The sequence below is a fragment of the Petromyzon marinus genome, chromosome 66 (assembly GCF_048934315.1).
Source record: "Petromyzon marinus isolate PM22_M1 ecotype Great Lakes invasive population chromosome 66, UKy_Petmar_22M1.pri1.0, whole genome shotgun sequence".
Classification (NCBI taxonomy): Eukaryota; Metazoa; Chordata; class Hyperoartia; order Petromyzontiformes; family Petromyzontidae; genus Petromyzon; species Petromyzon marinus.
Window position 1 is genome coordinate 9014983 of NC_133732.1, and position 24686 is coordinate 9039668.

General features: G+C 53.9%; 1 protein-coding gene across 1 annotated transcript; it reads left to right on the top strand.

The window, feature by feature from the left end:
* LOC116956663 (E3 UFM1-protein ligase 1) lies at nucleotides 1–23624 on the top strand. The gene is made up of 12 exons (XM_076054656.1): nucleotides 1–155; nucleotides 3223–3368; nucleotides 4217–4245; nucleotides 6458–6555; nucleotides 10709–10823; nucleotides 14726–14856; nucleotides 17220–17278; nucleotides 18217–18363; nucleotides 19157–19332; nucleotides 20958–21136; nucleotides 22103–22218; nucleotides 23507–23624. Exons 1-11 carry the CDS (start codon nucleotides 79–81, stop codon nucleotides 22128–22130), a joined length of 1185 nt encoding a protein of 394 aa, XP_075910771.1. The 5' UTR covers nucleotides 1–78; the 3' UTR covers nucleotides 22131–22218; nucleotides 23507–23624.
* The last annotated feature ends 1062 nt before the right edge of the window (nucleotides 23625–24686 follow it).

The window sequence follows — 24686 nt, forward strand, 5'->3', positions numbered from 1 at the left end:
CTGCCTCTATGAGCCCTGCAGTGAACCCCAAGAATCCTAAAGTCCACGTCCATCGCTGAGCTGAAAGCTTCTCGCGCGATGGAATCGGACTGGGAGGACATTCGCAGGCTCGCAGCGGACCTGCAGCGAGTTCAGCTGACGGACACCGCTCAAAGGTGAGCAATTAGCAACTGTGCGATTTACACAAATTGTTTTTTTTTACTTAAGATATATTATACGATAACGTTTAAAATACTCTCGAGGCCTACTAGGCCGCGGCTAAGACCCCGCTCTTGTCTAGATCTTTCCCCGGGAGACGGTGCGTTTTCCGGTGCAACGATCTAGGCGAGGGTCGTTGTCAATATTACACCCCGTAGGCTGCTGTGTTTTATGGTTATTTATTGTAAATGTTTTACGATGTATAAGTTTGTGCTGCGTTTATGCTGCGTGTGCTGCGAGACGTGTGCGCGTCTCTATGTTTTAAAATGTTTTGGCTGGAGACCTGCTGACGTTTGCAGCATATGCTGTGAGAATTAGGGTAATCGTCCTCCATTGAAACGCATGGGAAGCGATTGACATTAATCCCTTCGCGATCAGTAACGTCCAAAATAGAGGTTTTGTTGGGTTTAGATCGCGTAAATGTACAACGTGTGTCGTTAAACCCGACACCACCCGACACAGCCAATTAGTGAAGGCTTGTCACGTGAATAGAACATAGATATGCGTTACTTAGTACAGCACACCGGTGTGGTGAGGAGATGTTAACTACCTCCCTTGGCGTGCAGGAGGTCGTGGGTTCCATCCCGACCCTGACGATGCCTGCTGCTGTAGATTTGGAGTCTGCGTCTCTCTCTCATCATCATCACTGTGGCTAGGAGATGTTAACTACCTCGCCTGGTATACAGGAGGTCGTGGGTTTAATCCCGACCCTGACGCCTGCTGCTGTATATTTGGAGTCTGCGTCTCTCTCTCTCACATCATCATCACGGTGGCTAGGAGATGTTAACTACCTCGCCTGGTGTGCAGGAGGTCGTGGGTTCCATCCCGACCCTGACGATACCTGCTGCTGTAGATTTGGAGTCTGCGTCTCTCTCTCATCATCATCACTGTGGCTAGGAGATGTTAACTACCTCGCCTGGTATACAGGAGGTCGTGGGTTTAATCCCGACCCTGACGCCTGCTGCTGTATATTTGGAGTTTGCGTCTCTCTCTCTCACATCATCATCACGGTGGCTAGGAGATGTTAACTACCTCGCCTGGTATACAGGAGGTCACGTAGGTTCGATCCCAATCCCAACGCCTGTTGTATATAGCAATGGTAGTGCCTGCACCAGGCTGGGATGAGATGATTGGGCTTTTGATCGCAGCTCCGTCGGGCAGAGCGCAGGAGCCCTTTGGGTCACTTTGGCTGCTTTGTGTTTTGTATCGGGTAACTTGCTCAGAGCAACGCGACTTCATACTAAAGATTTGTCAGTATTCGATCACCTTCATGAGAATGATCACGTCCCCCCTCCATTGCAGACGGACAGACGGAGACACGGGCGGACAGCGCTCATGCCTAAACTCTTTCAGCCTTCCATGAAACATATTTTTTGGGATGGATCGGGTAAATATAAATGTGTCGTTAATCCCGCCCCCACCCGACACAGCCAATTAGTAAGGTTTGTCACGTAAACAGAACGTGCCAATTAGTTACCAGTTCAGCACACCGGCGTGTTGTACTCGAATTTAGAAATCTTGTAGTGGGTTTACTCTCCAATGCACAACCGGTGTGCTGAACTCGCAACTAATGGGCCACGTTTTGTTTACGTGACAGACCCCTTGCTATTTTCGATTTAAAGCTTTCGTGACTGCAAGGATTAATCTTCTTTGGTTCTTTCGGTAAAGTCACCACGTAGAATGAGAATAAAATAATAAATTAATAAAATAAAATAACACAATAAAATTTCGATGAAGGCCGCTTGTGTTGTGGCCGAAACGTCGTGAGAATATTATTGTGTTATTTTATTTTATCAATTTATTATTTTATTCTCATTCTGCGTGACTTTACCGAAAGAACCAAAGAACACAATCAAATTCTCACGACGTTTCGGCCACAACACAAGTGGCCTTCTTCAGGTGAAAGGAACAGACCTGTCGGGACGACAGAGCTTCAATGTGAAGAAGGCCACTTGTGTTGTGGCCGAAACGTCGTGAGAATTTCATCGTGTTATTTTATTTTATTCATTTATTGTTTCCCTTCAACGTGACTTTACCGAAAGAACCAAGCATATGAATATCTGCAGTCACGAAAGCTTTAAATCAAAACCATAAGACAATTTAGATTAAAGTTATCAGGCTAACTCTGTACTACAACAAACAAAATATGGCTAACCCAAAACGTTTTCGAAATCACCAAAATAAAGCTATGAAACAAATCCATACCGAAAGAACCAAAGAAGATGAACCCCCTTACTAATTGGCTGTGTCAGGTTGTGGCGGGCCTTGAACGACACATTTCTCTTGACGCGACCTAACCCAGAAAATATCTTTATGAATGTACTGCATCTTATAAAGCGTAGTACTGACGTTGCCTTTTTCAAGGTTACAAGCGATTTGCTCGAATTGTCAAACCTTGTGGGTTTACTCTCCAACACGCTGGTTAGTGCTGAACGAGTAACTAATCGGCACCTTTTGTTTACGTGACAAACCCCTACTGATGTGGCTGCGTCGGATGGCGACGGCGGCGGGTTTAGCGGCATGTTTATATTCACGCGATCTAACCCCAAAAAAACCTCTTATGAATGTATTACATCTTCTTCTTTGGCTCTTTCGGTAAAGTCACGTAGAATGAGAATAAAATAATAAATTGATAAAATAAAATAACACAATAATATTCTCACGACGTTTCGGCCACAACACACGCGGCCTTCATCATCCCTTCACCTGATGAAGGCCGCTTGTGTTGTGGCCGAAACGTCGTGAGAATATTATTGTTATTTTATTTGATCAATTTATTATTTTATTCTCATTCTACATTGACTTTACCGAAAGAACCAAAGAAGATGAATCCTTGCAGTCACGAAAGCTTTAAATCGAAATGTATTACATCTTGTAAAGCGCAGTACCGAGACTGCCTTCGCCAAGGTCAAAAGCGATTTTCCCACGGCTGCTGACTCTGGCGCTTTGTCCGCACTCGTTCCGCTTGATCCGAGTTGCAGCCTTTGACACTTTTTCCATCGTTGTTGTGGCTGCTGTGTTGAGGCTGTCGGAGCGATGCGTTGTGGAGCTGGTGGGCCGGCTGCTGAAGGAGCAGCGGTTGATGCTGATTCATTCCCGCGATGGCAAAGACATCCTGACCCTGGATCAGCTGGAGAGGGAGATCATTGATGAGGTCCATGCTCACGGAGGTGGGATACACTGCCTACACGATAGCCTCAAACCCAACAACACAACTACAACGCCAGCTACCTAACCAGCAACTCCACCACCAACACCACAGCACCAAATTTTCCAACCATTCATTTGATTGAACGCCTAATCATCATCATCATCACCCCCTTAAAACAGCTCCACCAATACCAATGCCCGCCATTCACCACTAAGTGACGGTGATATCACCACAGCGCCTGTGCCAGGCCAGGTGTACTTTGAGGCCACGTGAAGTGTCGAAGGCTCGCTGACGGGAGGTCACGGCACAGACCGAGGGAGTACCGTGGGTTGACTGACTTGAGACGGCTGGCAGATGCGCCACCTGTGCCCCCTACTGCACCAGCAACAGCACTACATGCACCACCCACATCGCCATCATCATCGTCACCTGTACCACCAACAATACGACCATCACAACCAGCGCTATCATGAACCACCAACACAGGCCATCATCACCATCATCCTCACCAGTACAGCTCTACGAACCTTTTGGAGACTCAACACATTAGTCAATAACACTGTGGCCTTGAAAGGAAAGCTCTATATTAGTCTACTCCATCGCACATAACTAGACAGGCCAGAGGGATAAACTGAACCTGTCCTGGGCCTCCCCTCGGTCGACTTGGCCTCAAATGAGTACCTGGTGCGGTGCGTAGACATCGCCGCTAGGGAGACACAGGCGGCCGGGCGTGGTGCTGGCCACCCACCCACCCACCTCGTGTGCCTTGCCGGCCTTTGTAGGTGCTGCTCGCAAACAGCACTTGCCCCAACAGTCTGTTAAGGCTACACAGATGATCGTTGTCTTTTTTGTGTTCTGTGCTCACAGGCCGTGCGAACCTGTCTGACCTTCAGCAGGTGAGTGTCCATCATTCTCCCCACAAATATAAACTTTGTGATGCGACCGGAGTGGCTCACAGTTAAGCACCTGGGATTTAAGCCACCCGTGATTATAAACCGGGTTCTCAAGGGTAGCTAGTTGTTAATCTCGGCCCAGTCGCCAGCAACTGGCCGCCCCGGTGGCTAGGAGATGTTAACTACCTCGCCTGGTATGCAGGAGGTCGTGGGTTCGATCCCAACCCTGCAGGCTGGTGGGTGTACTGCCGTCGGTCTGTTTGTAACGCGCTGACGCCATGCCCCTGGTGGGCGTCTGTTAAAAAGAGCTTCATAGCTCATCGGATTCCTCCAGTCTGATTCGGACCTGCTAGAGCTGGGGGCGGGAAACGCTAAGTTGCGTCCAAATGCGAACTCGTCAACCGGGGTGGGTGCTTGTTAACCCTCTCCCCGTGCGAGACGTCCGGCAAGTGGCAGGGTGGGTGGGTGTTGTCCCGTTCGCCGCCGTGTCTCGGAACGCGCCAAGCGGCTCGGCGTTCATTTTATTTAGAGAGAGGCGTGGCGCAGGTGACCCCCCCCCCTCCCCGACTCGCGACGGCTCGACTTGCAACCGTAGTCCAAGAACCAATTAGGTCGTAGGTGCAGGGGTCGCCTGCAGCAGCAGCAGTGCCGTTGTTTTTAAAGACGTTACCGCAGAGAACCGTAGCGAGAGGGGAGACACCGGGGGAGGAGAGGGGAGACACGGGGGGAGGAGAGGGGAGACACGGGGGGAAGAGAGGGGAGACGCGCGGGGAGGAGAGGGGAGACACGGGGGGAAGAGAGGGGAGACACGGGGGGAGGAGAGGGGAGACACGGGGGGACGAGAGGGGAGACGCCGGGGGAAGAGAGGGGAGACGCCGGGGGAAGAGAGGGGAGACACGGGGGGAGGAGAGGGGAGACACGGGGGGAGGAGAGGAGAGACACGGGGGGACGAGAGGGGAGACACGGGGGGAGGAGAGGAGAGACACGGGGGGACGAGAGGGGAGACGCGGGGGGAAGAGAGGGGAGACACGGGGGGAGGAGAGGGGAGACGCCTCCCTCCCCCGCGTGGCCTTGTGGGAGCCTCGGTGTACCGATAAAGTTATTTTAATTGGTAAAGTCACGTAGATAGAAAATGTATAGATCACGAAGTTTCGATCGCAACACAAGCGACCGGCATCGGGTGAAACAAACACAGCAGGAGAACTGCTGATGTAGGAGTTCTCCTGCTGATGTAGGAGTTCTCCTGCTGATGTAGGAGTTCTCCTGCTGATGTAGGAGTTCTCCTGCTGAGGTAGGAGTTCTCCTGGTGATGTAGGAGTTCTCCTGCTGAGGTAGGAGTTCTCCTGCTGACGTAGGAGTTCTCCTGGTGATGTAGGAGTTCTCCTGCTGATGTAGGAGTTCTCCTGCTGATGTTGGAGTTCTCCTGCTGATGTTGGAGTTCACCTGCTGATGTAGGAGTTCTCCTGCTGATGTAGGAGTTCTCCTGCTGATGTAGGAGTTCTCCTGCTGATGTAGGAGTTCTCCTGCTGATGTAGGAGTTCTCCTGCTGATGTAGGAGTTCTCCTGCTGACGTAGGAGTTCTCCTGGTGATGTAGGAGTTCTCCTGCTGATGTAGGAGTTCTCCTGCTGATGTAGGAGTTCTCCTGCTGATGTAGGAGTTCTCCTGCTGATGTAGGAGTTCTCCTGCTGATGTAGGAGTTCTCCTGCTGATGTAGGAGTTCTCCTGCTGATGTAGGAGTTCTCCTGCTGATGTAGGAGTTCTCCTGCTGATGTAGGAGTTCTCCTGCTGATGTAGGAGTTCTCCTGCTGATGTAGGAGTTCTCCTGCTGATGTAGGAGTTCTCCTGCTGATGTAGGAGTTCTCCTGCTGATGTAGGAGTTCTCCTCCTGACGTAGGCGTTCTCTCGCTGTGTTTCTTTCACCTGATGACGGCCGCTTGTGTTGCGACCGAAACGTCGTGATCTATACATTTTCCACCGATGTGACTTTACCGAAAGAACCAAAGAGCATGGATTCCTGCAGTCACGAAAGTCTTCGAATCGAGATTCTTTTAGTTGAGTGTTTTGTTTTTTTTGTTCCCGATTCCCGTCGACCGCGACGTGCGTTCGCGCGGCGTGACCTGCGCGTGCTCACCACGCGTTATGCTGGCGTGCGCCATGACGCCCGGGGCCTCCGCCTGCCGCCCGTCTCTCGTTCCCCACGCCACCTCTCCGCAGCTCCTCAATGTCGACGTCTGCCACGTCGAGGCCAGGGCCGTGGACATGTGCCGCTCGGACAAGGAGCTGACGCTCATCCTGGGACAGATCTTGCACAGGCGGGTGCCGCAGCCGCGCTCCGCGCATCCCCCGCGGCGTTTGCCCGGTGCCTCGATGGTTTGAGCGCGAGGGCTGGCGACTGGTGACGGATGCGCTGCCTCTGCGGCCGTCTGGAACGCTCTTCCGTCCGATATTAGGAAGCCGCTGGGGGAGCTGTGCACTTTTAAATCATCGTCTAGAGCAGGGGTGGGGGACGTCCGGGCCCGCGGGCCGCACGAGGCACCGCGAAGTTATTTGGGTCTGGCCCTGCCAAGGCAAACGCAGGCAGGACTCGGAATTCAATAAATCTAGGCAGCAAACCTGGAAAAGCAGTTGCGAGTAGCAACAACATCGTCAATAGCCAGCTAACATCATCAATACCAGCTAACATCATCAATACCAGCTAACATCATCAATACCAGCTAACATCATCAATACCAGCTAACATCATCAATACCAGCTAACAATATCAATACCAGCTAACATCATCAATACCAGCTAACAATATCAATACCAGCTAACATCATCAATACCAGCTAACATCATCAATACCAGCTAACATCATCAATACCAGCTAACATCATCAATACCAGCTAACATCATCAATACCAGCTAACATCATCAATACCAGCTAACATCATCAATACCAGCTAACATCATCAATACCAGCTAACATCATCAATACCAGCTAACATCATCAACACCATCTCACATCATCAATACCAGCTAACATCATCAATACCAGCTAACATCATCAATACCAGCTAACATCATCAATACCAGCTAACATCATCAATACCAGCTAACATCATCAACACCATCTCACATCATCAATACCAGCTAACATCATCAATACCAGCTAACATCATCAATACCAGCTAACATCATCAATACCAGCTAACATCATCAATACCAGCTAACATCATCAATACCAGCTAACATCATCAATACCAGCTAACATCAATACCAGCTAACATCGTCAATACCAGCTAACATCATCAATACCAGCTAACATCATCAATACCAGCTAACATCATCAATACCAGCTAACATCAATACCAGCTAACATCGTCAATACCAGCTAACATCATCAATACCAGCTAACATCGTCAATACCAGCTAACATCATCAATACCAGCTAACATCATCAATACCAGTTAACATCATCAATACCAGCTAACATCATCAATACCAGCTAACATCGTCAATACCAGCTAACATCATCAATACCAGCTAACATCATCAACACCATCTCACATCATCAATACCAGTTAACATCATCAATACCAGCTAACATCATCAATACCAGCTAACAATATCAATACCAGCTAACATCATCAATACCAGCTAACATCGTCAATAGCCAGCTAACATCATCAATACCAGCTAACATCATCAATACCAGCTAACATCATCAATACCAGCTAACATCATCAACACCATCTCACATCATCAATACCAGCTAACATCATCAATACCAGCTAACATCATCAATACCAGCTAACATCATCAATACCAGCTAACATCATCAATAGCAGCTAACATCATCAATACCAGCTAACATCATCATTACCAGCTAACATCATCAATACCATCTCACATCATCAATACCAGCTAACATCATCAATACCAGCTAACATCATCAATACCAGCTAACAATATCAATACCAGCTAACATCATCAATACCAGCTAACATCGTCAATACCAGCTAACAATATCAATACCAGCTAACATCATCAATACCAGCTAACATCATCAATACCAGCTAACATCATCAATACCAGCTAACATCATCAACACCATCTCACATCATCAATACCAGCTAACATCATCAATACCAGCTAACATCATCAATACCATCTCACATCATCAATACCAGCTAACATCATCAATACCAGCTAACATCATCAATACCAGCTAACATCATCAACACCATCTCACATCATCAATACCAGCTAACATCATCAATACCAGCTAACATCATCAATACCAGCTAACAATATCAATACCAGCTAACATCATCAATACCAGCTAACATCGTCAATAGCCAGCTAACATCATCAATACCAGCTAACAATATCAATACCAGCTAACAATATCAATACCAGCTAACATCATTAATACCATCTTACATCATCAATACCAGCTAACATCATCAACACCAGCTAACATCAACACCAGCTAACATCAGCAATACCAGCTAACATCGTCAATAGCCAGCTAACATCATCAATACCAGCTAACATCAACACCAGCTAACATCAGCAATACCAGCTAACATCGTCAATAGCCAGCTAACATCGTCAATAGCCAGCTAACATCATCAATACCAGCTAACATCATCAATACCAGCTAACATCATCAATAGCCAGCTAACATCATCACCACGCGCCTCGCCAAAGAGATGCAGTTCCAGCCCATCGCATTAGGGGGCGAGTTAATGAAATGTTTGACCAAATGTAACGGGCTAATTTTTAAGTTGATTATTTTTGCATGGCCCGCGAATGATGTTACATAAATATCCAAATGGCCCTTGGAAGAAAAAAAGTTCCCCACCCATGATCTAGATTGTCAAACTCATTTCTTTAGAACTGATTTTCGTGTTTAGTTTGTTGTCCTCCGATGTCTCCCCTCTCTTCTCCCCGTGTCTCTCATCCGCCCCCCAGCCCCCGTCTCCCCTGTGCCTACATGGTAAACGCCAGTTTTAAAACGCACATTGGAATTTTGCTTTCCCCGTTATTTATTCTTCCCCTTCCCCTAAAGCGCCTCGTTATACCAAAAGCTATTCGGAGATCGGAGCAACGCCCACTCTGCCGCCTGCCTCTGCCGAGCGCTCTATACCGCGGTGATCTTCACAGGTCCACCATCGTCGTCATCACGGTCCACGGGCAGATAAGCCCCCCTAGCAGCGGCGGTGGTTGTGCCCAACTGCTGCATTCGGTCGTTCGTTGATTCCGCTTCCCTCTCCGTCTTGTCGTGCCAATATGGCCCGGAACTGTGGCCACGCCTTTCCGGCACCAATCTCGTAAGCCGCCAAGCCTCCCTTCACAGGTAGGCATATCGAACGTCGGTCGCCCCGGACGACGCGCGTACGCGCGTGCGCGTTGAACTTCTTAACGCTCCGTACGCAGGCAGCCCGTGTTGAGTCGGGGAGGCGCGGGGTGCTGCCAAGGCCTGGAAAATGAGCCCTGTTTTTTTTTTGTTAAAGAAAGTGCGACACGTAATAATAGGGTTTTTCCCCTGGTTTTTTTTTTCTGGCGACAAAACTGGAACCTTTTGCAAGGAATCGTGTTTACATTAACCACAATACTTGCAGTCAGAATGCAAACAACGCATAAAGTGTTGTTTTTTGTTTTTTTTTTGTTGCATTCTGACTGCAAGTATTGTGGTTAATGTTAACGTGATTCCTTGCAAGAGGTTCCAGTTTTGTCGCCAGAAAAAAAAACCCTATTTCGATTTAAAGCTTTCGTGACTTCAAGGATTCATCTTCTTTGGTTCTTTCGGTAAAGTCACCACGTAGAATGAGAATAAAATAATAAAATAAAACAATAAAATTCTCACGACGTTTCGGCCACAACACAAGTGGCCTTTTTCAGGTGAAAGGAACAAACCTGTCGGGACGACATAGCTACAGTGAACGCTGCTAAGATTCGCAGTGTCTTTTAAGCTGCGGTTTACTGTATGATAGTTGAGTTGTTGCAGCTTCTTTGGCCTCCATGCACTAGGTGCCTCTGTGGATGTGTAGGCTTGGACTTTAACATAGCTATTTCTGTGACCAGTCACAAGCTAATCCCTCAGCTATTTCAATGCTAAATTCTCCTGTTTGATATGTAAACCCCTTTGTCAAGGTGCCTCACTTTCTCTAAACCAGCTTAAAAGACGCTGCGAATCTTAGCGGCGTTCATTGTAGCTCTGTCGTCCCGACAGGTTTGTTCCTTTCACCTGAAGAAGGCCACTTGTGTTGTGGCCGAAACGTCGTGAGAATTGTATTGTTTTATTTTATTATTTCATTCTCATTCTACGTGGTGACTTTACCGAAAGAACCAAAGAAGAAGAAAAAAACCCCTATTATTATATTTTGGTGCTGGCAAAAGGGGAGGCCTCGTGATGTAAAGTACGGACCCCGTTAAATATTTGGCGTCGTGCGTTCGCGCGTCTCGCCGGCCGTGCAGCTCGTACCTGGACCGGATGGGCGAGGACGTTAACGATCGTCTGCGAGAGGCCGGCTTCGTCAACGTCTCTGAACTCTGCAAAGTCTACGACCTCCCGACGGACTTCCTGACCGAGGCGAGCTCCGCGCGCCGTGCGTGCGCGCGTTACGTTTGTGGATCCCATCGGCAGTTCCGTTTAAGAATAATAATGAACGGCGACATTTCTGCTGCGGGGTTCACTTTGTTGTGCTGCTGCGGGGTCCACTTTCTGCCCCGCCTCCTTCCCCACCCCCCACCCACTTCTCTCTCCCCCCCCCTACTGCAGTTTTCTTCTTGCTGTGGTTGTCCCACCTGATGACGTTCGCTTGCGTTGCGATCGAGACGTCGTGTTCTATTATTTTTCTGCCATACCAAAGAGTGTGTGGACATTTATAACGCGCCGGATTGTTGCAGACGGGCCAACAACTCGGAGGTGCGGAGCCAAGCTCGGCGTTGGGGGGGGCGGGGGGGGGGGCTGCTCGAAAGCCGTGACCCAGCACAGAGATGTTTCTTTAAAAGTCGGAGTGCAGTCGACGTTGCAGATGTACACAGGGATAGCCTCCTCCTCCCGCCTTCGCCTGGCAGAGCCACGGCCTCCTCCTCCCTCCTCCCCCCTCCTCCGCCTCCTCCGCCTCCCCCTCCCCCCTCCGCCTCCTCCGCCTCCTCCTCCGCCTCCTCCTCCGCCTCCTCCTCCCCCCTCCTCCTCCCCCCTCCTCCTCCTCCTCCGCCTGCTCCTCCTCCGCCTCCTCATCCGCCTCCTCCCCCCTCCGCCTCCTCCTCCGCCTCCTCCTCCTTCCTCCCCCCTCCTCCCCCTCCTCCCCCCTCCTCCCCCCTCCTCCTCCGCCTCCTCATCCGCCCCCTCCTCCCCCCTCCTCCCCCCTCCTCCCCCCTCCTCGTGTCACCCAGCATTTCCCAATAAACTCTTTTGTGACCGTGCCTGCTTTTTCCTTCCCGTGTCTCCCTGCACGTCCCCATAGCTCCCCTCACCTTCCCGTGTCTCCACTCTCCTCCCCGTGTCGTCTCCCTTAAACTCCCCGTGTCTCCCTTAAACTCCCCGTGTCTCCCTTAAACTCCCCGTGTCTCCCTTAAACTCCCCGTGTCTCCCTTAAACTCCCCGTGTCTCCCTTAAACTCCCCGTGTCTCCCTTCCTCCTCTCCTTACCACCCCTCTCGATCCTCCCCGTGTCTCCCTTAAACTCCCCGTGTCTCCCTTCCTCCTCTCCTGAACACCCCTCTCAATCCTCCCCGTGTCTCCCGTCTCCTTCCCCGTGTCTCCCTTCATCTCCCCGTGTCTCCCTTCCTCCTCTCCTGAACACCCCTCTCGATCCTCCCCGCGTCTCCCGTCTCCTTCCCCGTGTCTCCCTTCGCCTCCCCGTGTCTCCCTTCCCCTCTCCTTAACACCTCTCTCAATCCTCCCCGTGTCTCCCTTAAACTCCCCGTGTCTCCCTTAAACTCCCCGTGTCTCCCTTCCTCCTCTCCTTATCACCCCTCTCAATCCTCCCCGTGTCTCCCTTAAACTCCCCGTGTCTCCCTTCCTCCTCTCCTGAACACCCCTCTCGATCCTCCCCGCGTCTCCCGTCTCCTTCCCCGTGTCTCCCTTCATCTCCCCGTGTCTCCCTTCCTCCTCTCCTGAACACCCCTCTCAATCCTCCCCGTGTCTCCCTTAAACTCCCCGTGTCTCCCTTAAACTCCCCGTGTCTCCCTTCCCCTCTCCTTACCACCCCTCTCAATCCTCCCCGTGTCTCCCTTAAACTCCCCGTGTCTCCCTTCCTCCTCTCCTTACCACCCCTCTCGATCCTCCCCGTGTCTCCCGTCTCCTTCCCCGTGTCTCCCTTCACCTCCCCGTGTCTCCCGTCTCCTTCCCCGTGTCTCCCTTCACCTCCCCGTGTCTCCCGTCTCCTTCCCCGTGTCTCCCTTCACCTCCCCGTGTCTCCCTTCCTCCTCTCCTGAACACCCCTCTCAATCCTCCCCGTGTCGTCTCCCTTAAACTCCCCATGTCGTCTCTCTTAAACTCCCCATGTCTCCCCCTCTCCTTGACACACCCTCTCAATCCTCCCTGTGTCTCCCCTCTCCTTCCCCGTGTCTCCCTTCACCTCCCCGTGTCTCCCCTCTCCTTCCCCGTGTCTCCCTTCACCTCCCCGTGTCTCCCTTCACCTCCCCGTGTCTCCCTTAAACTCCCCGTGTCTCCCTTCCTCCTCTCCTTACCACCCCTCTCGATCCTCCCCGTGTCTCCCGTCTCCTTCCCCGTGTCTCCCTTCACCTCCCCGTGTCTCCCTTCCTCCTCTCCTTAACACCCCTCTCAATCCTCCCCGTGTCGTCTCCCTTAAACTCCCCGTGTCGTCTCTCTTAAACTCCCCATGTCTCCCCCTCTCCTTGACACACCCCTCTCGATCCTCCCTGTGTCTCCCCTCTCCTTCCCCGTGTCTCCCTTAAAATCCCCGTGTCTCCCTTCCTCCTCTCCTTACCACCCCTCTCGATCCTCCCCGTGTCTCCCTTCACCTCCCCGTGTCTCCCTTCCTCCTCTCCTTACCACCCCTCTCGATCCTCCCCGTGTCTCCCTTAAACTCCCCGTGTCTCCCTTCCTCCTCTCCTTACCACCCCTCTCAATCCTCCCCGTGTCTCCCTTAAACTCCCCGTGTCTCCCTTCATCTCCCCGTGTCTCCCTTCCTCCTCTCCTGAACACCCCTCTCAATCCTCCCCGTGTCTCCCTTAAACTCCCCGTGTCTCCCTTCCTCCTCTCCTTACCACCCCTCTCGATCCTCCCCGTGTCTCCCGTCTCCTTCCCCGTGTCTCCCTTCACCTCCCCGTGTCTCCCTTCCTCCTCTCCTGAACACCTCTCTCAATCCTCCCCGTGTCGTCTCCCTTAAACTCCCCGTGTCGTCTCTCTTAAACTCCCCATGTCTCCCCCTCTCCTTGACACACCCCTCTCAATCCTCCCTGTGTCTCCCCTCTCCTTCCCCGTGTCTCCCTTCACCTCCCCGTGTCTCCCTTCCTCCTCTCCTTACCACCCCTCTCGATCCTCCCCGTGTCTCCCGTCTCCTTCCCCGTGTCTCCCTTCCCCTCTCCTTAACACCTCCCTCAATCCTCCCCGTGTCTCCCTTAAACTCCCCGTGTCGTCTCCCTTCACCTCCCCGTGTCTCCCTTCCTCCTCTCCTTACCACCCCTCTCGATCCTCCCTGTGTCTCCCCTCTCCTTCCCCGTGTCTCCCTTAAACTCCCCGTGTCTCCCTTCACCTCCCCGTGTCTCCCTTCCTCCTCTCCTTACCACCCCTCTCAATCTTCCCCGTGTCTCCCTTCACCTCCCCGTGTCTCCCTTCCTCCTCTCCTTACCACCCCTCTCGATCCTCCCCGTGTCTCCCGTCTCCTTCCCCGTGTCTCCCTTCACCTCCCCGTGTCTCCCTTCCTCCTCTCCTGAACACCTCTCTCAATCCTCCCCGTGTCGTCTCCCTTAAACTCCCCGTGTCGTCTCTCTTAAACTCCCCATGTCTCCCCCTCTCCTTGACACACCCCTCTCAATCCTCCCTGTGTCTCCCCTCTCCTTCCCCGTGTCTCCCTTCACCTCCCCGTGTCTCCCTTCCTCCTCTCCTTACCACCCCTCTCGATCCTCCCCGTGTCTCCCGTCTCCTTCCCCGTGTCTCCCTTCCCCTCTCCTTAACACCTCCCTCAATCCTCCCCGTGTCTCCCTTAAACTCCCCGTGTCGTCTCCCTTCACCTCCCCGTGTCTCCCTTCCTCCTCTCCTTACCACCCCTCTCGATCCTCCCTGTGTCTCCCCTCTCCTTCCCCGTGTCTCCCTTAAACTCCCCGTGTCTCCCTTCACCTCCCCGTGTCTCCCTTCCTCCTCTCCTTACCACCCCTCTCAATCTTCCCCGTGTCTCCCTTCACCTCCCCGTGTCTCCCTTCACCTCCCCGTGTCTCCCTTCACCTCCTCTCCTTACCACCCCTCTCGATCCCCCTCCCCTCCCCGTGGTGTCTCCCTCCGTCTCTCCCCGTGGGCGTGCAGGTGCTGCGTGAGCGCCTGGGCTCGCTGGTGTCCGGCCGAGGGGACGCCCTCGACCTGGGCGTCATCTACACGGACGCCTTCGTGTCCCGGCACCGCGCGCGCATCCGGGGCCTCTTCACCGCCATCACGAGGTCACCCTGCGGCACCCCCCCCCCCCTCCCCTCCCCTCCCCGCGCCGTGCCCACGCGAGGAGTGTGTGGGCGAGTGTGTGGGCGAGAGTGTGGGCGAGTGTGTGGGCGAGTGTGTGGGCGAGAGTGTGGGTGAGTGTGTGGGCGAGAGTGTGGGCGAGTGTGTGGGCGGTTGTATTGGCGAGTGTGTGGGCGAGAGTGTAGGTGTGTGGGCGAGAGTGTGAGCGAGTGTGTGGGCGAGTGTGTGGGTAAGTGTGTGGGCGAGAGTGTGGGCGAGTGTGTGGGCGGTTGTATTGGCGAGTGTGTGGGTGTGTGAGCGAGTGTGTGGACGAGTGTGTGGGTGAGTGTGTGGGCGGTTGTATTGGCGAGTGTGTGGGTGTGTGAGCGAGTGTGTGGACGAGTGTGTGGGTGAGTGTGTGGGCGGTTGTATTGGCGAGTGTGTGGGTGAGTGTGTGGGCGAGTGTGTGGGCGAGTGTGTGGGCGAGTGTGGGCGAGGCGGGGGCGTGCGTCTGCTGCATGGTTAGTTGTGGCCAGGTAGTTTATGAATAATAAGTTAAAACCTCAGTGGGCTTTACCTTGTAAGATACAAAGAATAGTTGGGCGGTGCATCTGCCAGTCAAGTCGACCCACGGCACCTGCTGAGTCTGTCCCGTGACTTCCTGTCAGCGAACCTTCGACACTTCACGTGACAGCCTCAAAGTGCGCCTGGCCTGGCAGTAGTGTGGTAGCGGTCAGCGCTACGCTGCGCTACGAACCCGGCGGCACGGGTTCGATTCCCGCTCACGGCCAACGCCGTTAGTGACGATTATCTGAACCGGTCCCGGGCCTCTCCTAGGTCGACTCAGCCTCAAATGAGTACCTGGTGCGATGTGTAAACATCGCCACTGGGGAGACAAAGGCGGCCGGGCGTGGTGTTGGCCACCCACCCCCTCGTGTGCCGTGCCGGCCTCTATAGGTGCTCGCTAACAGCACTTGCCCCTACAGTCTGTTCAGGCTACACGGGGGATCTTTGTATGTTGAAAGATTTTCGCACAGCAATAATAATTCAAATGTGCTCAATGTGTGCACCGTTGTATCAGGAACAATGGTGGACACGTTGAGCACATTTCTGTAAATAAAAGCGTTATTATTGCCTTTTTGGGGGATTATTTTTCCGATTATTTTCAGTCTTATGGGACACTGTATACACAGGGTGCTTCAAAAAAATGTTAACACTTCCGAGGATTTGCATCAATACCACAAGGAGCGTGACACCGGGATCTGGAGACCACTTGGAGAAGATTCCAGGCAACGCGTTGACAATGATGGCGAACGAGTGGGAGGGACTCTTTGACTTTTTGAAGCTATTAACATTACATTTGTTATCATGTTACAGTTCAGTAGCATTCGTTCTTTTTCCATTGAAAACGATAGTCCCGCGTAAGTCTTCTTGGTTCCTTCGGTAAAGTAACGTAGGAGGGAAATAATAAAATAATAAAAATAAAACATCATAAAGTAAAATTGTCACGACGTTTCGGCCACAACACAAGCAGCCGTCCTCAGGTGAAGAAACAGAGAGCTGTCGGCAAGACAGCGCTCCAATGAACACCGCTAAGCTTGGCAGCTGGGTGTGAGGAGCAGAGCGCCTTGACAAACGAGTTTACATATCAACAGAAGAATTTAGCATTGAAGCAGCTATGTTAATGTGAGAGATTAGCATGTAATTGGGAGATTAGCACGATGTTAATGTAAGTGTTAACATATTTTTGAAGCACGCTGCACAATGCAGCTTGCCATCCCAGGATTCCAATGCGCAATGCGTAGAAAGCAGGAAACAAAAAAAACAGAACCAGGGGCAACCGACCAAAGAGTTAAGGCCACTTTAAAGCGATGGCGTCTTCAGAGCAGACGTAAATACACATCTGCCGACTCCGTCCGCCTGATGTCAAGTGGCAAGGCGATGCACGGCCTGCTGGTGCCACCCTTACAAAAGCACCGATCGCCGAGAGAGCGCAACCCTAGAGGCCTGCGGCGAGCCGTCGGGAGACCGGAAGATCTTGAAGTGCGTAGCCACCCGCGCCGATCGGACGTGCGGGGAAAGGCCAACAACGCTGAACACATCAAGCAGCTCGAGAATCGTCCGTAAGCATGGGGGGTGCGGTCATGTCTCGCTCTGTGTGGGCAGTGGTGGTGCATCGGTTCACGCTAGGAACCCCGAATAATAACCCCGAGTTCAGCTGCCAGCCAGTGACCAATATCAATTTCAGGTCTCATCTTGCGATGGTCCTGGGCGTCCGCCGAGGTAAAGTCCGGCCCGGCATGAGTGTGTGAAAAGCAGAGATTTACGTGGCTGAACATGGGGCCTTTGTGCGTGTGTCTCTTTACAGGCCCACAAGTGTCCACAATTTGATCAACCAGTTTGGGTTTCAGGAGCGATTGTTTTACAGTGAGTTTACACACCCACAGATGTACACACATGCCAAGGCAAAGATCCCACGTGGAGCCATTGACAGACTGTTGGGGCACGTGCTGTTCACGAGTGGTGCCTATGAAGGCCGGCACGGCGCGCGGGGGGGTTGCCAGCATCGCGCCCGGCCGCCTTTGTCTCCCCAGTGGCGACGTTTACTACACACCGCTACGCCAGGCACTCATTTGAGGCTGGGTCGACCTCGGGAAGGCCCAGGACCGGTTCAGATAATTGTCACTGGCGTTGGCTGTGAGCAGGAATCGAACTCTGGTCGCCGGGTTCGTCGCCCAGCCCGCTAACTGCTACACTTCCACTCCCCACAATTTAGACACGCACACACGCACGTACAAACAATGGCACCACATGCGTACGCGGCAGGATCGGCATCAAACCCACGACCGCCTGCGCACCAGGCGAGGTAGTCAACATCTCATAGCCACCGTGATGATGATGATGATGATGAGAGAGACACACAGACTCCAAATATACAGCAGCAGGCATCGTCAGGATTGGGATCAAACCCACGACCGCCTGCACACCAGGCGAGGTAGTTAACATCTCAGCCACCGTGACGATGATTAGAGAGAGACACGCAAACACCAATTATACAGTTTAACACGTAGGCTTTCGCGACCAATATTAATAACAAAGGTTTTTTGGGTTAGATCGCGTTATTTATAAATGTGTCGTAACCCTCCACCACCCGACACGGCCAATCAGCAAAAAAGTGTCACGTTGACGAAAGACAAATAGTTCACTACTTTAGCCCACCGGTGTGTTGAAGAGTGAATCCACAACATTCACAGTTTGAGTACGACGTTTCGCTGGTAATTACATCCCAAGTATACAGCAGCGGGCATCGTCCGGATCTTTGTCCCCGTGGCATCTCCCGTACCCCACCCTCCCCTCCCCTCTAGCCATGCTGGAGGAGTTGGTGAAGGCCGGGCGGCTGAAGGGTTCCCTGGTGGGTGGCCGTCGCGAGCACTCGGTGTTCGTCCCCCAGCTCTACGCTCGCACCCAGAACCAGTGGGTGGACAACTTCCTGAGCCTCAACGGATTCCTGGGTACGGTCGTGCCGCACACCCCCTCCCCCCCCTCCTCTCTCGACACGACTCGTAGTGCCTCTCCTTTCCTATACTTGGCACTCCTGTCGTGTGCTTTCGAATCGTTGTGGTGACGTTCAGACCCCGTTACCCCTACCAGCGATGGCTATGAGATGTTGACTACCTCGCCTGGTACGCAGGAGGATCGTGGGTTCGATGCCCGACCCTGACGATGCCTGCTGCTGCTGTATATTTGGAGTCTGCGTCTCTCTCTCTCTCATCATCATCACGGTGGCTATGAGATGTTGACTACCTCGCCTGGTACGCAGGAGGATCGTGGGTTCAATGCCTGACCCTGACGATGCCTGCTGCTGTATATTGGAGTGCGCGTCTCTCTCTCATCATCATCACGGTGGCTATGAGATGTTGACTACCTCACCTGGTGTGCAGGAGTCGTGGCTTCGATTCCCGACCCTGACGATGCTGCTGCTGTATATTTCGAGTCTGCGTCTCTCTCTCTCTCTCATCATCATCACGGTGGCTATGAGATGTTGACTACCTCGCCTGGTACGCAGGAGGATCGTGGGTTCGATGCCCGACCCTGACGATGCCTGCTGCTGTATATTTCGAGTCTACGTCTCTCTCTCTCATCATCATCACGGTGGCCAGGAGATGTTGACTACCTCGCCTCGTGTACAGGAGGGTCCTGGGTTCGATCCCCGACCCTGACGTGCATAGCAATGGCACTGCTGCAGCAGAGGCACGCACAGGAGGGAGCGGTGACGTCCACATGTCCCGTCCCGACCCTAACCAGAGCTGGAGGCTCTGTCCAGGCTGGGCATCCCGGACCCGGACGGCTGGGTGCGCCGCCGCTACGAAGGCACGGGCCTGGTACGCCTCGCGACGGCGTACGTGCGACCCTCGCTCATCGACGCCGTCCACGCCGCGCTGGACGAGGCCATGGCCACGGGCACGTGGGTCGACGTGCAGGTGCGCATCCCGCAGATTATCACGGTTGACGACGTACGGCGCGAAAGAAGTTCAACGTACAGACACACACAGAGACCCAATGAGACACACAGAGACCCAATGAGACACCCAGACCCAATGAGACACCCACAGAGACCCAATGAGACACCCAGACCCAATGAGACACCCACAGAGACCCAATGAGACACCCAGACCCAATGAGACACCCACAGAGACCCAATGAGACACCCAGACCCAATGAGACACCCACAGAGACCCAATGAGACACCTAGACCCAATGAGACACCCACAGAGACCCGCAGATTATCACGGTTGACGACGTACGGCGCGAAAGAAGTTCACGTACAGACACACAGAGACCCACAGATTATCACGGTTGACGACGTACGTGCGAAGAAGGTCAACGTACAGGACACACAGAGACCCAATGAGACACCCAGACCCAATGAGACACCCACAGAGACCCAATGAGACACCCAGACCCAATGAGACACCCAGACCCAATGAGACACCTAGACCCAATGAGACACCCACAGAGGCCCACAGATTATCACGGTTGACGACGTACGGCGCGAAAGAAGTTCAACGTACAGACACACACAGAGGCCCACAGATTATCACGGTTGACGACGTACGGCGCGAAAGAAGTTCAACGTACAGACACACACAGAGACCCAATGAGACACACAAGAGACCCAAATGAGACACCCAGACCCAATGAGACACCCACAGAGACCCAATGAGACACCCAGACCCAATGAGACACCCAGACCCAATGAGACACCCACAGAGACCTCAATGAGACACACAGACCCAATGAGACACCCAGACCCAATGAGACACCTAGACCCAATGAGACACCCCAAGAGGCCCACAGATTAATCACGGTTGACGACGTACGGTGCGAAAGAAGTTCAACATACAGACACACAGAGACCCCAATGAGAAACCCAGACCCAATGAGACACCCACAGAGACCCACAGATGAGCACGGTTGTTCATGTATGTTGCGATAGTAGTTCAACATATGTACATCGGCTTTCATGACCAATATTATCCATAATACAGGGTGTTTTGGGGGGTTTGGTCACGTAAATATATAAATGTTGTGTTGTTAAACCCGCCACCACCCGACACAGCCAACTAGTAAGGTGTTTGTCACGTAAACAGAGCGTGCCAATTCGTTACTAGTACGTACAGCACCAACCGCTTGTGTGTTGAAGAGCAAATCCACACATTTACATCATCAGGTGGACAGCCAAATCTGGCTGTCAGCCTGATGGTGCTCGTTATAACTACTGGCGAAACGCCGCACTCAGATTGTGAATGTTGTGGATTTGCTCTGCAACACACAACCGGCTAGTGCTGTACTGGTAACGAATTGGCCACGTTCTGTTCACGTGACAAACCCCCTTTACTGATTGGCTGTGTCGGGTGGTGGCGGATTTGACGACGCAACATTTTACATTCACGCGGTCTAACCCAGCCAAACCTCTCCTGTGGAGGGCGCACGACAGTCCACACACGGCTGTTGACGAACGCGTGGAAAGTCCCCCCCCACTCATCCCCTCTCCTCCCCCCGTGCCCCTCCCCCGTGCCCCTCCCCCCCCGTGCCCCCACCGTAGCCGCTGCTGCCCTCGTCGCTGAGCCCTCGGACATTGAGGGGGTGCTGCGGTCGTGGGCGGGGGGGCGGCCGGGCGGCCCCGCCCACACGGTGCTGTGTGGCCGCCTCGTCGCTTCGCCGGACTTCCTCGCATCCTGCCTGGAGCTCTTCCAGGAGAGCGTCCGTGCACACGCCTCGCAGGTGGGCGGGGCGGGGAGGGGGCGGGGCGGGGAGGGCGGAGGGTGGAGGGGTGAGGGGCGTGTGGGGGGTGGGAGGGGGTGGTGATGAGGAGGTGGAGGAGGGTTTGGCTACGTACATACACACGTACACACACGTTCACACGCGTACACACGTACACGCGTTCACACGCGTACACACACGTACGCACACGTACACACACGTACACACGCATACACACGTACACACACATACGTACACAGACATGCACACGCGTACACACGCATACACACGTACACACACACGTGTGCACACACGTACACACGCATACACACGTACACACACATACGTACACAGACATGCACACGCGTACACACGCATACACACGCATACACACGTACACACACACGTGTGCACACACGTACACACGCATACACACGTACACACACATACGTACACACACACGCGTACACACGTACACACACACACGTACACACACACGCGTACGCACACGTTCACACGCGTACACACGCGAACACACACGTACACACACACACGTACGCACACGCGTACACACACGTACACACACGTACACACACACGTACGCACACGTTCACACGCGTACACACACGTACACACACGTACACACACATACACACGCGTACACACACACAAAGACAAAGATCCAACCGTATATCCTTAACAGACTGTAGGGGCAAGTGCTGTTAGCGAGTAGCAGCAGCGCCTGTGAAGGCCGGCACGGCACACGAGTGCGTGGGTGTCCAGCACCACGCCAGGCCGCCTTTGTCTCCCCGGTGGCGATGTTCGCTACGCACCGCTTCAACAGGTACTCATTTGAGGCTGAGTCGACCTAGGGAGGCCCAGGACCGGTTCGCATAATCGTCAGCGGGAATGGAACTCGGGTCGCCGGCTTCATAGCGTGGCGTGGCGCTGACCGCTAGCGCCGCGGCTCCCCGTTGCTCGCCGCAGGAGGCGCTGCGAGTCCCTGCCCTGGTGATCTCGGAGCAGCAGCTGCTGTCGCTCTCCTCCTGCGCGGTCCACGGCGCCAGCCGAGCAGGCAGACGAGCGCCGACGGAGGGTGCACGGTACGCACGCTCGCACGCTCGCTCTGCTCACACGCTCGCTCGCACGCTCCGTGTCGTCTGTGTGTGGGTGGCTGTGGGTCTCTGTGTGTGCGTGCTGAAGTTCGATCGCTCGCTCTGCAGGTCGCACGCAAACAATAATAATAATAATAATGATGATGGCGGTACGGTAATACCGCGAGGTTTTCGCCTATGTTTTTTTCTGGCAACAAAAGAGCCGTGTTAAGATGTTACAACACCAAACTGAAACCTTTTCACGAGGAAACCGTGTCCTGCATTAACCACAGTACTCGTGGTCAGAATTCAAACAAAAAACGCACTCTTGACAGCAAGATGATTATGATGATGATGCATTGTCTTTGAAACTGATTGGTCCACACCAGAGACGGCTTTCGTTAGAGCCTCGTCTCAGACGGTGTTAGACCAGAGGACATCGCCAAAGGGCGAACACAGCACAGAGACGATGCCACCATCGGAGTAATGAGAAGCTCGGCTGAGCCAGCTACGTCAGGGGACCTCCTTTGCCGGTACCAAAGTGGGTGTTTTGTTGCCAGAAAAAAAAGGGGAAAACCTTTTCTCGTATTTTGGGTACTGGCAAAGGATGTCCCATGGGGTGCCGTGGTTTACATCACGGAAGCGTTTCTGAAAGGTGTGAAAATGTTCATCAGGAAACGATGTAAACGTGGGAACCAACATCCACGCGTTTCGAGTGTTTGGCTGCTATAGCTTCTTTCCATGTGAGAGGCCACGTGGTTGAGCTGCCCCACTGAGCTACACAGCGGCTCAGTGGGGCCTTACCTGGTCAAATACAAAGTAGTTGAGTTTTTAGTTTCAACTCCCTGTGTCTCCTGCCACTCCCCATGGTGCCTTCATCCCCTTCCCTCCCTTCCTCCTCCCTACCTCACTCCACTCCCCTCCCTACCTCCCTCCCTCCACTCCCCTCCCTCCACTCCCTCCCTCCCTCCACTCCCTCCCTCTCTCTCTCTCTCCCTCCCTCCACTCCTCCACTCCCTCCACTCCCCTCCCTCCCTCGCCTTCCTCCCTCCACTCCCCTCCCTCCACTCCCCTCCTCCCTCCCTCCCACTCCCTCCCTCCCTCGCCTCCCTCACCTCCCTCCACTCCCCTCCCTCACCTCACTCCCCTCCCCTCCCCTCCTCTCCCTCCCTCCCTCCACTCCCCTCCCTCCCCACCTCCCTCACCTCACTCCCCTCCCCTCCCCTCCTCTCCCCTCCCTCCCTCCACCCCTCCTCCACCCCTCCCTCCCCGCCACCAACCCGGCGTCTCGCCCAAGACACGAAGGCGTCGCGCGGGCAACGCGCGGGAGGTGAAGACGAAGAAGCAGAAGCGCCCCCGCGGGAAGGAGACCCCACCGAAGACGACGACGACCCTCCACCACCACCACCAGGGCTCGGGTGAGAGGCGCTCTGGCGCGCCACGGAGGGGGCTTGCCGCGTGCTTGTGGAGCGAGCGGCACAGCCTGGTGCGCCGGGACGGTCCGTGTCGGTCGCTCGACCCCACGGCGCCGGCCGCCCGTGGGGTCTGTGCCGTGACCCTCGGACGCCGCCCGCGCCCTAGCCCCCAGGGTGCACCTGGCCTGGCACTGGCGCCGCGGTGACGTCGCCGCCGCCGCCGCCGCCGCCGCTTGGTGCCGAACGCCGGCGGCTGTTGCTGTTGTTGTGCGTCCGCGCGTGCGTTTGTTCGCGCGCGTGCGTGTCTGGTGTGTCTGTGTGTGTGTCTGCGTGTGTGTGTCTGCGTGTGTGCGTGTCTGCGTGTGTGTGTCTGCGTGTGTGCGTGTCTGCGTGTGTGTGTCTGCGTGTGTGCGTGTCTGCGTGTGTGTGTCTGCGTGTCTGCGTGTGCGTGTCTGCGTGTGTGTGTCTGCGTGTCTGCGTGTGCGTGTCTGCGTGTGCGTGTCTGCGTGTGCGTGTCTGCGTGTGCGTGTCTGCGTGTGTGTGTCTGCGTGTGTGTGTCTGTATGTGTCTGCGTGTGTGTGTGTGCGTGTGTGTGTCTGTATGTGTCTGCATGTGTGTGTGTGCGTGTGTGTGTCTGCGTGTGTGTGTCTGCGTGTGTGTGTCTGCGTGTGTGTGTCTGTATGTGTCTGCGTGTGTGTGTGTGCGTGTGTGTGTCTGTATGTGTCTGCATGTGTGTGTGTGCGTGTGCGTGTCCTGCGTGTGCGTGTCTGCGTGTGTGTGTCTGCGTGTGTGTGTCTGTATGTGTCTGCGTGTGTGTGTGTGCGTGTGTGTGTCTGTATGTGTCTGCATGTGTGTGTGTGCGTGTGTGTGTCTGCGTGTGTGTGTGCGTGTGTGTGTCTGCGTGTGTGTGTCTGCGTGTGTGTGTCTGCGTGTGTGTCTGCGTGTGTGTGTCTGCGTGTGTGTGTCTGTAGGTGTCTGCGTGTGTGTGTGTGCGTGTGTTGCGTTGTCTTGGCGTGTGTGTGTCTGCGTGTCTGCGTGTGCGGTGTCTGCGTGTGCGTGTCT